Source organism: Polyodon spathula, chromosome 50 (genome assembly GCF_017654505.1).
Source record: "Polyodon spathula isolate WHYD16114869_AA chromosome 50, ASM1765450v1, whole genome shotgun sequence".
In the NCBI taxonomy this organism is placed as follows: domain Eukaryota; kingdom Metazoa; phylum Chordata; class Actinopteri; order Acipenseriformes; family Polyodontidae; genus Polyodon; species Polyodon spathula.
In genome coordinates this window covers 374,896-390,341 of record NC_054583.1, presented here as the reverse complement: position 1 = coordinate 390,341, position 15,446 = coordinate 374,896, and the positions used below count along the sequence as shown (strand labels likewise).

Here is a 15,446-nt window from a genome sequence, read left to right as displayed (position 1 = left end):
AGATGTAACTTGCTTAGGGTCACACACTGAGTCAGTGAGTGAGCTGGGATTTGAATCAGAGACCTCCTCGTTACAAGCCCTTTCATTAACCACAGGACCACACAGCCTGTTATGTTCACTCATTTCACTTTGCTCTCATTTTTCATGTCACGACATTCCCAGGCCTCATATCCATTTCTGTGTGGTTCTCCAGTGGGAAAACCGCACAGAAATGAAGCTGGCTCAATCAAAGGGTCATATAGTCCTGCTCCATACACTTTCCAATCAAAGAGTGCAAGAGACTTGTACAAGTGGAGAGGTTTGGGGGTCACTTGTAACAGGGTGGAATTAGGGTTAGAGTACCTACATCTAACTGAGGCTCTCATTGCTGGTGTTTGGTAGGTCCTACTTGTTTATACTAAACGTCTACGTCAATAAAATGTCTGAATACATTTTTATCTGTTATGATTTTTCTTAAACATTTTAAGCTGAAGTTTGTTATTTCATAAACACCTGAGTTAGTCAAGCTTCACAAACTGTTTGTGTTTTTCAATGAGAAAGAAAGAAGGAAAAAGAAAGAGAGCAAGGGGGGAAATATATCAAAAAAACATTTTGTCTAATTTGTTTCATTTTATTTTCAGTGTCTGGGCCATGGGAATGGGAAGTGAGTGACACAGCCCTTCAGCCAATAAGCACTCAGATGACACTGAGTCAAAGTGACAGGCCACCCGCAGAGGAAACACACTGAGATCGAGGAGAGAGAGAGAGAAGGAGAGAGGAGAGAGGAATGAGATAGATGAGGGAGAGCAAAAGGAGAGAGAGAGAGAGAGACTAACCAGCTTTAAAATCCATTCTCTTAGCTCTTATTAGCCTTATTAACATTATCACTGGTCCTCTCTTTAAAGGAGTGCTAACCATCTTCTAATGGAAATGTTTGTCATTGAATTTATTAAGTTTCTCTCAGTCTCTCATGTTTTTTCTTGACGGGTATGATTTCGTAAAGCAAAGTCTACACTTGTTTATTGACAGCCCAACACACGCCCTCACTATGCCGGGGTCAGTAATTATCTCTAAGAGAGAAAAGAGAGGGAGGGAGTTGATCTGTCCATCACTGGGAGAGAGGCAAGATGAGAGAGAGGGGAGAGTGAAGAGAGGGAATAAGCCAGAAAGGGGCAGGGGAGAGGGGAGAGAGAAGAAAGATGGAATAAGGGAGAGAGGATATGGGAGAATGGGGAGAGAAAGGAGAAGGGGAGGGAGATAGGGAGTGAGAGGGGGGGTGAAAGAGAGAATGGAGAATGAGAAGAGATGGTGAATGAGAGAGAGGGGAAAAGAGAGGGGGCATGAAGAGAGGAGAGATTAATAGAAAGGAGAGAGGAGAGATAAATTAGAAGGAAACATTTTCCTAGAGAGGGGAGAGAAAGAGAGGAGGAGAGAGAGAGGGGAGAGAGGGTAAGGGAGAGACTGGAAGAGAGAGAGAAAGGGAGAGGAGGGGAGAGAGAGGAAGGGAGAGCGAGAGAGAGAGAGGAGGGGAGAGAGAGAACCACACACACAGATACAAGACTCAAGGAATGCAGTAACCGTCCTCTCTCTCTCTCTCTCTCTTGCTCTCTCTTTCTCACTCAGCCTCTTTCTTGTCAGGATTACAATTTACACATTCTGTTTTTTTGTTTTTGTTGTTTTTTAAATATTTTGGGAATTCTCCCCCTTAAAGACTCCCCAGCACCTCCCACCCCTCCTCCATCCCATCGATTGGGACATACCTCAATACTGCTCAATACTCATTTATCTGGGAAAGCTCACACTCACTCCATCACAGCTAAGGTAAGGAGAAATAGTATAACTGGTGCTTGAGAACAGGGAAGCATGTCAAAAAAAGTATTTCAGTCTATTTATCTATCTACTATCTGTTTGCATAATTATATCATTCTATCTAGCTATCTATTTATCTGTCTTTCCATCAATAAGTCTATATCTATTATATATCTATCTATCACTCTATTCTCATGTCTATCTATCTATCCTTTCTTTCTTTAATGAGTTGATTGTAAATTTCTGCTAATGTATTCAAGAATGTTCTTTCATTTCTTTTGTCTGCTAAAACATTCAAATATTTTTTGTTTCCATTTTTCTTTCTTTCTGTCTCCTTTTTCTGCATGTGTTAAAATATTTTCATTCTATCTTACTTTCTATATTTTAATTAGTTTATTTGGAATTGTCTGCCAATGTATTCAAATATTATCCTTCTCAGTCTAAATTGCCTGCTTTCTTTCTGTTAATATCCTGATGGGGATAAAGAGAGGGGTGAGAGGAGGAGAGTGAGAGAGGAGATAGAAGAAAGGGAGAGGGGAAAGAGGGAGAAGAAGTGATAGAGAGGAGGGTAAGAAAGGGATAGGGAGTGAAGAGAAATGAGGGGGAGAGGGGGATAGAGGAGAGGGGATAGAGGAAAGGAGATAGGGGACAGGGGAGAGGGAGGTACATACAAGCATTGCCAAAGTTAATGCAGCAAATGTTTCTCCCTCTCTACCCCCCCCCCTCCACCTCTATTCTAATGAAAACATTATTTTGTTTACACATCTCTTTCTATCTCTCTCTCTCTGTCTCTCATACTCTCTCTCCCTTCATCTCTGTGTTTGCATAGAGATGTTTTTTTAAATTCAAATTAAGTCAATCAAGGTAAACAAACAAGATGATAGATCAAAACACATCTATCAAATTCCATCTCTCTCCCTCTTCCCCTCTTCTCTCGCTCTCCTCCCCTCTCTGCTTTCTCAATTTACTATAAAACTATACATATTAGCCATACCCCCACCTCTCTCTCTCTCTCTCTCTCTCTCTCTCTCTCTCTCTTTCTCTCTATCTCTCTCTCTCAGATATTCATCACTAAACATGCAACAGTTGTATACTAATGTCTCTCCTATACCTCCCTCCCGCCTCTCAATCTCTACATTACACTGTCAATATTATCATATCTTTCTCTTTGTCTTCTCTTACTCTCTCTCTCCCAAGTGTGTAATTAAATGGACTGCTGTCAGCTTCACCTGTCTCAGCCCATCATTCTCTCTCTCCCTCCTTTCATCTCCCCAGTGAGCAATTAAACAGTCTATTGGGTCTCCCTTCCCTCCCCTCCACTCTCTCTATGGCTGTTAACACAAATAGTGCCAACTACAACAACGTTGAGCTAGTACAATTGATCTAACTATGTATTTATTTATTTCTCTTCTCTCTCCCCCTCTCTCCCTCCCTTTTCATCTCCTCTAGCTGAATGACTGTTCGTAGAGGTAACAAGCTTTCTGTGTCTATTCAGGAGCACATGGCTATCGATGTGTGTCCCGGGCCGATCAGACCTATCCGGCAGATCTCAGATTACTTCCCTCGGTTCTCCCCCACGGGGGCCGAGGGGCATGTGAGCCCCGCAGGGCAGGGGCAGGGGCAGGGGCAGGGGCAGGGGCAGGTGCCAGGGCAGGGGGTGACAGGGCAACCCAGCCTGCAGTCCATTACAGACACGTCGACTGAATGGGATAGCTGTGATAGCGATGACTCAAGTGAGTGTCTGTCTGTCTGTGTATCTGTCTGTCTGTGTGTCTGCCTATCTGTGTGTGTGTGTGTAGCAGGATAGAGTCAAGAATGAGTCTCAGAGCCAAGAAGCTGCAGTTTAAGTGCTGTTGAGCATGTTTATTAAACAACATACACAAATCAAACACGGCACAAGGGCCAAAATAAAAGGGTAAAACAAAACAATTCTGCAATTCACACCAATTAACATCTTTCCAGACAAAGACTTTCTCCCTGCACCATCACTATAACGCACTCCCCTGGGACCTGGAGAAATGTTTGTTATATCAGGATGTTCACTATAATAGGATTTTGCATTGAAAAAATCAATTCTTGCTGTTGGGATCGTTAAAAACAAGTGTTCATTATAAAAAGGGTTTGTTAGTGTGAATTTAGCCTCTATATATACACACATACACACACACATACTTTTGCTCTGCTACAGTGTGTCTGTCTGTTTTTCTGTCAGTACGTTAATGTGTTTTTTTTTTGGATTCAAAAGAACCAATTTCAAAAGAACCTTGTGAATATAAATCTCCTCTCCTCTCCTCTCCCGCTCTCTCAGCTGCTTTAGGAATGCTGGAGTTCACTCTCCTCTATGAGAAACACACAAGCTCCCTGCACTGCACAGTAATCAGAGCCAAGGTGAGACAGTAAGAGAGTGTATCAGTGTGTGTGTGTGTGTGTGTCTTTGTGGCTTTGTTTATAGTGTTTACGTGGTCAAAATAAGTCTACCCCTCTCCCTCTGTCTCTCTCTTCTTCTCTCTCTACCTTTCTATTGCTCTCTCAAATGCAAATTTAAATTAAAAAGTGGCTTTATTGGCACAACAAAATAAATTTAGTTTTGCCAAAATAAACAACAAACATCAACACAACTCATCATACAAACAGATAAGCGTCGTACCCAGAGGTGTAGTGCTGCCTCTTGAAAAACAGAAATTATGTATGCGTCACATGCTTGACCCATCAGTTAAATGGTGGCTAAACAAAACATGTACAAAAAAAGACAAAGGCCCTCACTACAGCAGTAACGGAATGCAGAAGACATCCGAGAATTAACCTGGATATGAGGCACCTTTGAATCCATGGCTTAGACATCTACAGGGCCTGATTCCGCTGTGCCGTGGCCTGATGTGTGAACAAGGGAAGGAGGCCCATCCATGGATTGACTGCATTGGAAGATGGTGGAACATTTGTTCGGGTGTCGTGGATCTTTCCATCTTTAAAAGTAAAGGATTGAGCCTTTCAAACAAATGGCGTTCCTTTATATTTTGGTTAATTTTGTATTTGTGTTGTATAGTATTATTTAAATGTAGGTTTATTTTGCACTGTTCTTTTAGGCCAACAAGGAAAGGTTAATTGCCCCCTACCAAATAGCTTCATGTGTAACTTCAGGTTTCTTGTCACGCACCTCCCAGGGATGCTTGTTCGTCACCACCTGTTCATCAAAGCCCGGAGGTCTTTCAGTGCTAGAGGAGCCAGCCTTGCCATTGTCAGCATTGCCACAATTCAGCCATAGCTCACAAACTTTTGGAGCAATACCCAGATAAATGGAGCGAGGTAACCAGTGGAGTACTACAGGAATCAGTAACAGATCCTCTGCTCTTCCTAATCCACATTAATGACGTAGATTCTGGTATAGTAAGCAAACTTGTTAAATATTCAGACAACACAAAAATAGGAGGAGTGGCAAACAAAATTGCAACAGCAAAGGTCATTCAAAATGATCTAGAAAGCATTCAAAACTGGGCAGTCACATGACAAATTACATATAATACAGAAAAGTGCATGCAGGCAATAAAAATGTCCATTATAATTACCATATGGGAGATACTGAAATTGAAGACGGAATCTATGAAAAAGATGTAGGATTTTATGTTGACTCAGAACTGTCTTCATCTAGACAATGTGGGGAATCTGTTCAGTCTTGAACAAAGAAGACTACGTGGCGACCTAATTCAAGCATTCAAAATTCTAAAAGGTATTGCCAGTGTCAACCCAAGGGACTTTTTCAGCCTGAAAAAAGAAACAAGGACCAGAAGTCACAATGGAGATTAGACAAAGGGGCATTCAGAACAGAAAATAGGAGGCACTTTTTTACACAAAGAATTGTGAGAGTCTGGAATCAACTCCCCAGTAATGTTGTTGAAGCTGACACCCTGGGATCCTTCAAGAAGCTGCTTGATGAGATTTTGGGATCAATAAGCTACTAACAACCAAATGAGCAAGATGGGCCAGAATGGCCTCCTCTCGTTTGTAAACTTTCTTATGTTCTTATGTTCTTATAAAAAAAAAATGGGAAGTCATGTTAAAACTGTACAATGCATTAGTAAGACCTCATCTAGAATATTGTATTCAGCTCTGGTTACCTTGCTACAGAAAGGATATTGCTGCTCTAGAAAGATGGCAAAGAACAGCTACCATAATTATTTGGGGTTTAAAAAGTATGTCATATGCATATGACAGGGTAAAAGAATACGCTGCAATCTGATTTCAAAATTCTAAAAGGCATCGACAATGTTGACCCAAGGGACTTTTTCGACCTGAAAAAAGAAACAAGGACCAGGGGTCACAAATGGAGATTAGGTAAAGGGGCATTCAGAACAGAAAATTGTCGGAGTCTGGAACCAACTCCACAGTATTGTTGTTGAAGGCACACTAGGATCCTTCAAGAAGCTGCTTGATGAGATTATGGGAATAATAAGCTACTAACGACCGAAGAAACAAGATAGACCAAATGGCTGCCTCTCGTTTGTAAACTTTTTTATGTTCTTATAGTCGTAGATAGATGAAATGCCATAATAGTCCAGAGATGATAGACAAAGAGAAAAAGATGTGATATTAGGTGCAGGTGTAGCAGTGATGACAGGAGTTTATTGGACTCAGTGTCCTGTGAAGTTTACCTTTTGGGACTGTGTGCCAGCTGGTGAATGAGGACGGTTCCTTGTACAACATGCAACCAGACCGCACGACACGGCCGTCTACAATTGTAATCCGGTGAAAAAGTGCTTTATTTGTATTCCAGGTCTGGTGACAGTCAAATAACAAATCCCCCGCAATACACAATGATGTGTAAGATACGGGGATAACAAAACAGGGCACAGTCCCGAAAAAAACGAACACACGGTCACCAGTCCTGGGTGAGTGCAGCCCTGCTGGTGCTGAGTGCAGACACGGGTATTTCGTGACGGCAGTGCAGTGGTGATCCGGATAGTGCTGACCCTCGGCGACAGCGCCTGATGTGCTTTAACTGTCTGTTAGTGAAAACACAGACAAACACAACAATACACAACACATATTCTTTTTCGCAATGAGAGCTCCTCTTTCAGTCCTTCTCTCTTCGAGAGTTTACCCAAACGAAGGAAAAGATCAGCGTTACCCTGGCCTCTATATGTAATCCCGCATGACATCTTGGTAAACGGTTGCAGCTGCCTTATTGCTTGCAGCTGCCCCTCATTTACCTTTCAGGTCAGTATGGTCTTACAACGAAGTCTCGCTTCTTTCCAGGCTGACCGACTTCCCGGTCCCGGAAACTAACTGTCAGGCCAGCCCTTCCAGATACTTCTCCTGCTGTTCTTTAGTGCCCTCACAGTCGGGAGGGAGATTTATCACCAGAACTCATTATCTTTCTGTCACATGGACTAACTAAATAATAATTATTCACAAGCTTTCAATACCTCAAAGGACTCTACTTCAGGTGAAAATAGGAAAGAGAAATTGATGTTTACATTCAAAGGTTGCATCAGAACTTTAACAAAAAGAACCCATTCTGATTCACTACAATTCTAATGTAAGGACAAAAAGCTTATTTCTCTTCTCTCTCCCCCTCTCCCCCTCCCTTTTCATCTCCTCTAGCTGAATGACTGTTCGTAGAGCTAACAAGCTTTCTGTGTCTATTCAGGAGCACATGGCTATCGATGTGTGTCCTGGGCCGATCAGACCTATCAGGCAGATCTCAGATTACTTACAGACAAAAGCTCATACACACACACACACACACATAATAAAACACAAGTATAGTAAAAAAAAAAAAAATATATACATATAAACACACACATACATACATATTTTTGCAGTGTATATAAACAAGTACTATAGACTGTAATAAGGTAGAAAACCAGTATCCTGATTGCGTCCTTTGTGGTTACCCATAGGAGTGCTGGTAATTTTGTTGCTGATGATGTGTCTGTGTAGATTCATCCTTGTCCAAAGATGCTGTTTGGTTTCTCCTATGTAAGTACCATCGGAGCATTTGCTACATTTAATCATGTAGATTGCATTTTTGGATCTGCAGGTGAATGATCCTTTTATCTCCAGTTTCCCTTGTGCTGTGAGGATGGTATTCTACGTAGAGATATGGGGACGGGTTTTTCACCTGTTGGCATTGCAGGGTTTAGTTCCATTGTGTGCATTGTTTAGGTCAGTTGTTAGTTTGCTCTGGAATACACTACAATAATCATCAAAAAAGGCAATATTACTTCATCCATCTACAGAAAACCAGACAGCCAAAAATACATACACATCTCTAGTGTTCATCCACATCACACTCAGAAATCTGTCATTTACAGTCACGCTATTCGTTACCACTGAAACTGCTCTGAAACTACTGACAGAAATGAACATCTTTGCAGTCTTTGTGATGCTTTCATCCAACAAGGATATCCTCCAAAACAGACTGACAGAGAAGTGGAACGTGCCATCAGAAAACCAAGAGAAAAATGATTAGAATACAAAGTAAAACCCGAGTCTAATAGAGTACCCTTAGTTACTACCTACAATCCATCCCTACGACCCCTGCGCAAAATCATCCGAGAATTACACCCAACTTTAGCTGAAGATTTCACCCTCTCCAATATTTTCTTGGAAACACCTCTCCTATCCTACAGACAACCACCTAACCTGTCCGAGCTTATCATCCAGAGCAAACTACCAACTGACCTAAACAATGCACACAATGGAACTAAACCCTGCAATGCCAACAGGTGAAAAACCCGTCCCCATATCTCTACGTAGAATACCATCCTCACAGCACAAGGGAAACTGGAGATAAAAGGATCATTCACCTGCAGATCCAAAAATGCAATCTACATGATTAAATGTAGCAAATGCTCCGATGGTACTTACATAGGAGAAACCAAACAGCATCTTTGGACAAGGATGAATCTACATAGATACACCATCAGCAACAAAATTACCAGCACTATTAGTAACCATTTTAACATGCCTAACCATTCTCTGCATGATCTGACAGTTTTTGTTTTAAAGGGCAATTTCAAAAACACACAAGACAGGAGAACTTGGGAACTTAAATTTATAAAATTCCTGGATTCAAAAAACAAAGGACTCAATCGGCATACTGGTTTTCTTCCTCAATCTATAGTACTTGTTTATATACATTGCATAAATGTGTATGTCAATTAATCCTGATGGGTTCAAATCCATTATTTATTATTTATTTATTTATTTATTTATTTATTTATTTTATTTCTTAAAGTGTGTTTATATAATGTGTGTGTGTGTATATATATATATATATATATATATATATATATATATATATATATATATATACATACACACACACACAGTGGCTTGCAAAAGTATTCAGACCCCTGACCAATTCTCTCATATTACCGAATTACAAATGGTACATTGAAATTTCGTTCTGTTTGATATTTTATTTTTAAACACTGAAACTCAGAATCAATTATTGTAAGGTGACATTGGTTTTATGTTGGGAAATATTTTTAAGAAAAATAAAAAACTGAAATATCTTGCTTGCATAAGTATTCAACCCCTGTGCTGTGGAAGCTCCCAGTTTGCACCGATGAAAGAAATTGCCCTAACGAGGACACGATTACCTTACCATTGGCCTCCACCTGTGAACCATTAAAGTTGCTGTCACATTTTCTGGATAAAAACCCCACTGTTGAAGGATCATTGGTAAGGCTGTGAATCTGAAGGAAAATGAAGAGCATTCTACAGAATATAAAGATAAAGTAATACAAATGCATAGATTAGGGAAAAGGTACAAATTAATATCCAAGTGTTTGGATATCCCAGTGAGCACAGTTGAATCAATAATCAGGAAGTGGAAGCTGCATCACACCACCCAGGCACTGCCAAGAAAAGGCCGCCCCTCAAAACTCAGTGCTCAAACAAGAAGGAGACTTGTGAGAGAAGCCACAGAGAGGCCAACAATCACTTTGAAGGAGCTACAGAGTTCAGTGGCTGGGAGTGGAGAAATGGTGCACCAGTCAACCATATCAAGAGCTCTGGCCTGTATGGGAGGGTGGCAAGAAAGAAGCCATTACTCAAAAAGTGCCATCTGAAAGCACGTCTGGAGTTTGCCAGAAAGCATGAGAGTGACCCAGTTGCGATGTGGGAAAAGGTTTTGTGGTCAGGTGAGACCAAGATAGAGATTTTTGGCCAAAACTCAAAGCACTATGTGTGGCGCAAACCTAACACTGCCCATGCCTCAAGACACACCATCCCTACAGTGAAGTATGGTGGTGGCAGCATCATGCTGTGGGGATGCGTCTTATCAGCTGGGACTGGGCAACAGTTGAAGGAATAATGACTAGAGCAAAATACAGGAAAATACTGCAAGAGAATCTGCTTCAGTCCGCTAAAAAACTGAAGCTTGGGAGGAAATTTACCTTTCAGCAGGACAATGATCCCAAGCACAAGGCCAAAGCAACATTGGAGTGGCTCAAGAACAAAAAGGTGAATGTCCTACAGTGGCCCAGTCAAAGTCCTGATCTCAATCCCATTGAGAATCTGTGGCACTATTTGAAAATTGCCGTCCATAAGCGTCGTCCAACCAACCTGAACAACCTGGAGCAAATCTGCCAAGAAGAATGGGGCAAAATCATTCCAACACTGTGTGCAAAGCTGGTACATACTTACCCCAAAAGACTTAAAGCTGTTATTGCAACGAAAAGTGGCTCTAACAAATATTAATGTGTGGGGGTTGAATACTTATGCATGCAAGCTATTTCAGTTTTTTATTTTTCTTAAAAATATTTACCAACATAAAACCAATGTCACCTTACAATAATTGATTTTGAGTTTAAGTGTTTTAAAATAAAATATTGAACAGAACGAAATTTCAATGTACCATTTGTAATTCAGTAATATGAGAGAGTTGGTAAGGGGTCTGAATAATTTTGCAAGGCACTGTATATTTGTGTGTGTGTGTGTGTATGACATGCAGCTTTTTTCCTTACATTAGAATTGTAGTGAATTAGAATGGGTTATTTTTGTTAAAGTTCTGATGCAACCTTTGCATGTAAACATCAATCTCTCTGAAGAAGAGACCTTTGAGGTCTTGAAAGCTTGTGAATAATTATTATTTAGTTAGTCCAATAAAAGGTATCACTTCTCCTTCTCTTTGTCTATTATGTTCTCATGAAAGGGTGTGGGTTAATCTTACATCACGCTCCATAAAATCTGATCTTTCAGACCTCACATGTTCAGTTTCCCTCACTGTAGACGTGTATGATCATAAGAGAACAATTGAGATTCTCCTCTGTTGGCAAATGTAGTGTAGAAGGAACTGCAAAGTGTTTACAATGAAATTCAGAATTCCTAGCAGCAAAATTAACATTTGTAGCATTACCGTTACCAATTTCAGTTGTTACCTTGTCTGTAGCTCTTTTTTGAAATTCCTATGGGACACTTGGGGTACACCAAACCCATTGTCAGAAAAATCTACCCTGTCAACAGTTGATTTCACTTTAGGAATTGCCCCTGGATTCTGTAACTGACTAACCTGCACTTTACAATCCCTGAATTGCTCAGTTTGAGCTTGGATAAAGCTATCCTAGTTTTCATTTTTTATTTGAGTTTCATTACTTTCATTTCTAATGCATGCAATTGTTCTTTAGTTGATTTACAGTACCTTTCAAGTTTTCACACTAATCTTTGTAATAATACATATCTGTAATGTCAATGAAAATTTTCTGGTCCCTTTCAGACAATTGTTCTCTTAAATCAGCAATCACACTTTCTAATTCAGCTTCTCTTTTACTATTCAGGAACATAGTTTCCTCCTGCAATGCAAGTCTATCCTAGTTACATTGTCTCAAAGCTTGTTCAATTTGGTGTTTATTGTTCACTACCTTAGTTGCACTCGAATACTGCAATTGCTTATCATGTGTGAGTTTAAGAGATTGAAGATACAATATACCAACTTTCTCTTCATTTGCCATGTGTCACAGATGGCGAGAGTGGTGTGTGTGGATGATGTCAGGTTCAGGAAGCAGTAGTAAACACAGATTATGTGGGGCTAAAATGGCCACAGCTGTAGCTTTATTAAATAACAAAACAAAACACTTATACAAAAAAACAAATGGGCACATTGGCCAAAACAAAATAAACACAACCAACAATGATGTTGCTAAAACGAGTACCTTTCAAATCGAGTAGCATTCGCTTTCTCTTTCTATAGTCATGTCTTTCTCCTAGGCTGGCCAAGCTCTTCTACGCTCTCCCTTCAGCGTGCCTCGAGTGGGTCTTTTATATTCTATGGCTGGAGCCTTAATTACCCATTAATTAAATCATTACCTTCTTAAAGCTCCAGCCACATTCCTGTGAGATTTTATTCCAATCCACCCAACTACACATCATAAGACTGGCTTTCCGCTGGTCTCCAATAATAAATAATAATGGCAGACTGCTCCCGTCTGCCCACATTCAAAAACATATAAATAATATAATAATAATAATAATAATAATAATAATAATAATATAATAATAATAATAATACACACAAGTGGTGGGCACCCCATCACACCATGTTACTTAGATCATTAACCAATTAGATCTGTCCTTCTTACTTGCTTTCTTCAGTTTCATTCTCAGTTGCCATAGTAACTAACAGTTTATTAAAAAAGAGTAATATTTTAAATAGTCAAATACATACATTTTTCAAATAGTTATTTAAGTAGTCATGGATTAGGGAGTGGTTAACATGTAGAAAACAGAAAGTATTGTAGAAGAGAAACCTCAGAATGGAGTGAGGTAACCAGTGGAGTACCACTGGGATCAGTATTAGGTCCTCAGCTATTCCTAATCTACATTAATGATTTAGATTCTGGTATAGTAAGCAAACTTGTTAAATTCGCAGACGACACAAAAATAGGAGGAGTGGCAAACACTATTGCAGGAGAAAAGGTCATTCAAAATGATTTAGAGAAGATTCAGAACTGGGCAGACACATGGCAAATGACATTTAATAGAGAAAAGTGTAAGGTACTGCACGCTGGAAATAAAAATGTGCATTATAAAAATCATATGGGAGATATTGAAATTAAAGAAGGAATCTAGGAAAAAGATCTAGTTTTTGTTGACTCGGAAATGTCTTCGTCTAGACAATGTGGGGAAGGTATAAAAAAGGCCAACAGGATGCTCGGATACATTGTGAAAAGTGTTGAATTTAAATCAAGGGAAGTAATGTTAAACATGTACAATGCATTAGTAAGACAATGCATCTAGAAAGATTGCAAAGAAGAGCAACCAGAATTATTTCGGGTTTAAAAGGCGTGTCATATGCAGACAGGCTAAAAAAATTCAATCTATTCAGTCTTGAACAAAGAAGACTACGTGGCGACCTAATTCAAGCATTCAAAATTCTGAAAGGTATTGACAATGTTGACCCAAGGAGCAAATGCAGATTAGATAAAGGGACATTCAGAACAGAAAATAAGAGGCACTTTTTTACATAGAGAATCATGAGGGTCTAGAATCAACTCTCCAGTAATGTTGTTGAAGTGGACACCCTGGGATCCTTCAAGAAGCTGCTTGATGAGATTCTGGGATCAATAAGCTACTAACAACCAAACAAGCAAGATGGGCTGAATGGCCTCTTCTCGTTTGTAAACTTTCTTATGTTCTTATGTTCTTAGAATAAATAAACTTGAGTTAAATTTTACCATGGTTAGGGTTATGGGAAGGTATTCCAAAATTTTGTAACATTATGATAACCGTTAAAAAAAATACAGTGGTAACCTTAATATCACGGTATACAGAACAGCATGCAAGTTATAAAATAAAGGCTTAAATGAAGAAAGACTAATGCAAATCACTTAAATTACTGTAAGTCACAAAAATAAAATCAATAAATCACACTTCCTTTCGTGGAATGATTTAAACATTTGGTATTTAGTATTTTACTGTGCCAAATAACTTGGTACATTTCTTTTTTATAAAGACAATCAAAATAAAAAAAACTCAAGTTGTACACTCTCAGTGTTATAATACTACAACAGTGTTAAGATCTATTATTTGCTCAAAAGGACGTGGTGCTGTAGTTTGTTAAAACATTTTAACGTATACAATTAAAAAAATAAACAAATACATAAATAAATAAATAAATAAATGCTTTGTTTAGCTGATGGTATATAGAATTGGGAAATGATCTGTCTTATTGCTTAAAAACAGACATATACCACAGGTTATTATTTAAATATATATATATATATATATATATATATATATATATATATATATATTATATATATATATATATATATATATATATATATATTAAAACTGTGTTACTGGGATTTATAGCTGCATGTCACGACATTGCACAAGTAAGCTTTCAATGATTATTAACATGTGGAGTTTGTAAAAAAAAGATTTCTTCACTTTCCTAAGAACATTGGAATACTGTTATGACTTGTTTAAACAAAACTATGTTGATAATAAGTAGGCTATCCTGCTGCAGTCACAGGTCTGTGCTAATTTTAATTGAAACATTGGTCGTGTTCTTATAGCGCAGATTTCCGCAGTTCTGCACAGCGCTGCACAGAATCTCGGAGATGCGCTGGACACGTCACTCAACACCCACAGGAATCTGTGCAGATTCTGCAGAGCCCAGCGCAGCTTTGAAATGTTGAAACGCAAAACAATTACATCCCTAAAGTACACAAATCTAAATGTAAAACTAAATTGCCAAAATGGTTTAATAGATCAATTAAAAAAATATTCAGCGAAAAAAGACACTTTACAGAGCATTAAAAAAGGACCAAAAAGAAAGTTCGCAGAAAGAGTACACAGAACTGCAAACGCAAGTCAAAAAGGAAGTTAGAAAGGCCAAGAGAGAAATAGAAATGAACATTGCTAAGGGAGCTAAAACCAATTCCAAAATGTTTTTCCAATATTACAACAGCAAGCGAACATTCAAAGAGGAGATTAAATGTTTAGAGATACAAATGGCAAAATTGTAGATGAAGAAAAAAAAATAGCAAATATATTAAATGATTACTTTTCACAAGTTTTTACAAAGGAAGATACTGACAACATGCCCCACATGTCATCCAGTTCCTATCCAGTTTTAAATAACTTTAGCATAACTGAGGCAGAAGTGTTAAAGGGACTAGGAGCTCTTAAAATAAACAAATCCCCTGGGCCGGATGAGATCCTCCCAGTAGTACTCAAAGAAATGAAAGAAGTAATTTACAAACCGCTAACCAAGATCATGCAGCAGTCTCTTGACACAGGGGTGGTACCGACAGACTGGAAAATTGCAAACGTAATACCGATCCACAAAAAGGGAAACAAAACTGAACCAGGTAACTACAGACCAGTAAGCCTGACTTCTATTATATGCAAACTTATGGAAACTATAATAAGATCCAAAATGGAAAATTACCTATATGGTAACAGGGTCCTGGGAGACAGTCAGCATGGTTTTAGGAAAGGGAGATCGTGTCTAACTAACTTGCTTGATTTTTTTGAGGATGCAACATCGATAATGGATAATTGCAAAGCATATGACATGGTTTATTTAGATTTCCAGAAAGCTTTTGACAAAGTCCCGCACAAAAGATTAATTCTCAAACTGAACGCAGTTGGGATTCAAGGAAACACATGTACATGGATTAGGGAGTGGTTAACATGTAGAAAAC

General features: G+C 38.9%; 1 protein-coding gene across 1 annotated transcript in view; it reads left to right on the top strand.

Annotated features, from left to right (window-relative positions):
• The first annotated feature begins 1,464 nt into the window (after positions 1 to 1,464).
• Positions 1,465 to 15,446, top strand: part of doc2a (double C2-like domains, alpha) — a 64,188-nt gene continuing 50,206 nt past the window's right edge. Inside the window, exons 1-3 of the mRNA XM_041238710.1 lie at positions 1,465 to 1,800; positions 3,284 to 3,521; positions 4,097 to 4,176. Coding sequence (XP_041094644.1) covers positions 3,290 to 3,521; positions 4,097 to 4,176 — 312 coding nt within the window. The 5' untranslated portion in view covers positions 1,465 to 1,800; positions 3,284 to 3,289. The remainder of the gene's footprint in view (positions 1,801 to 3,283; positions 3,522 to 4,096; positions 4,177 to 15,446) is intronic.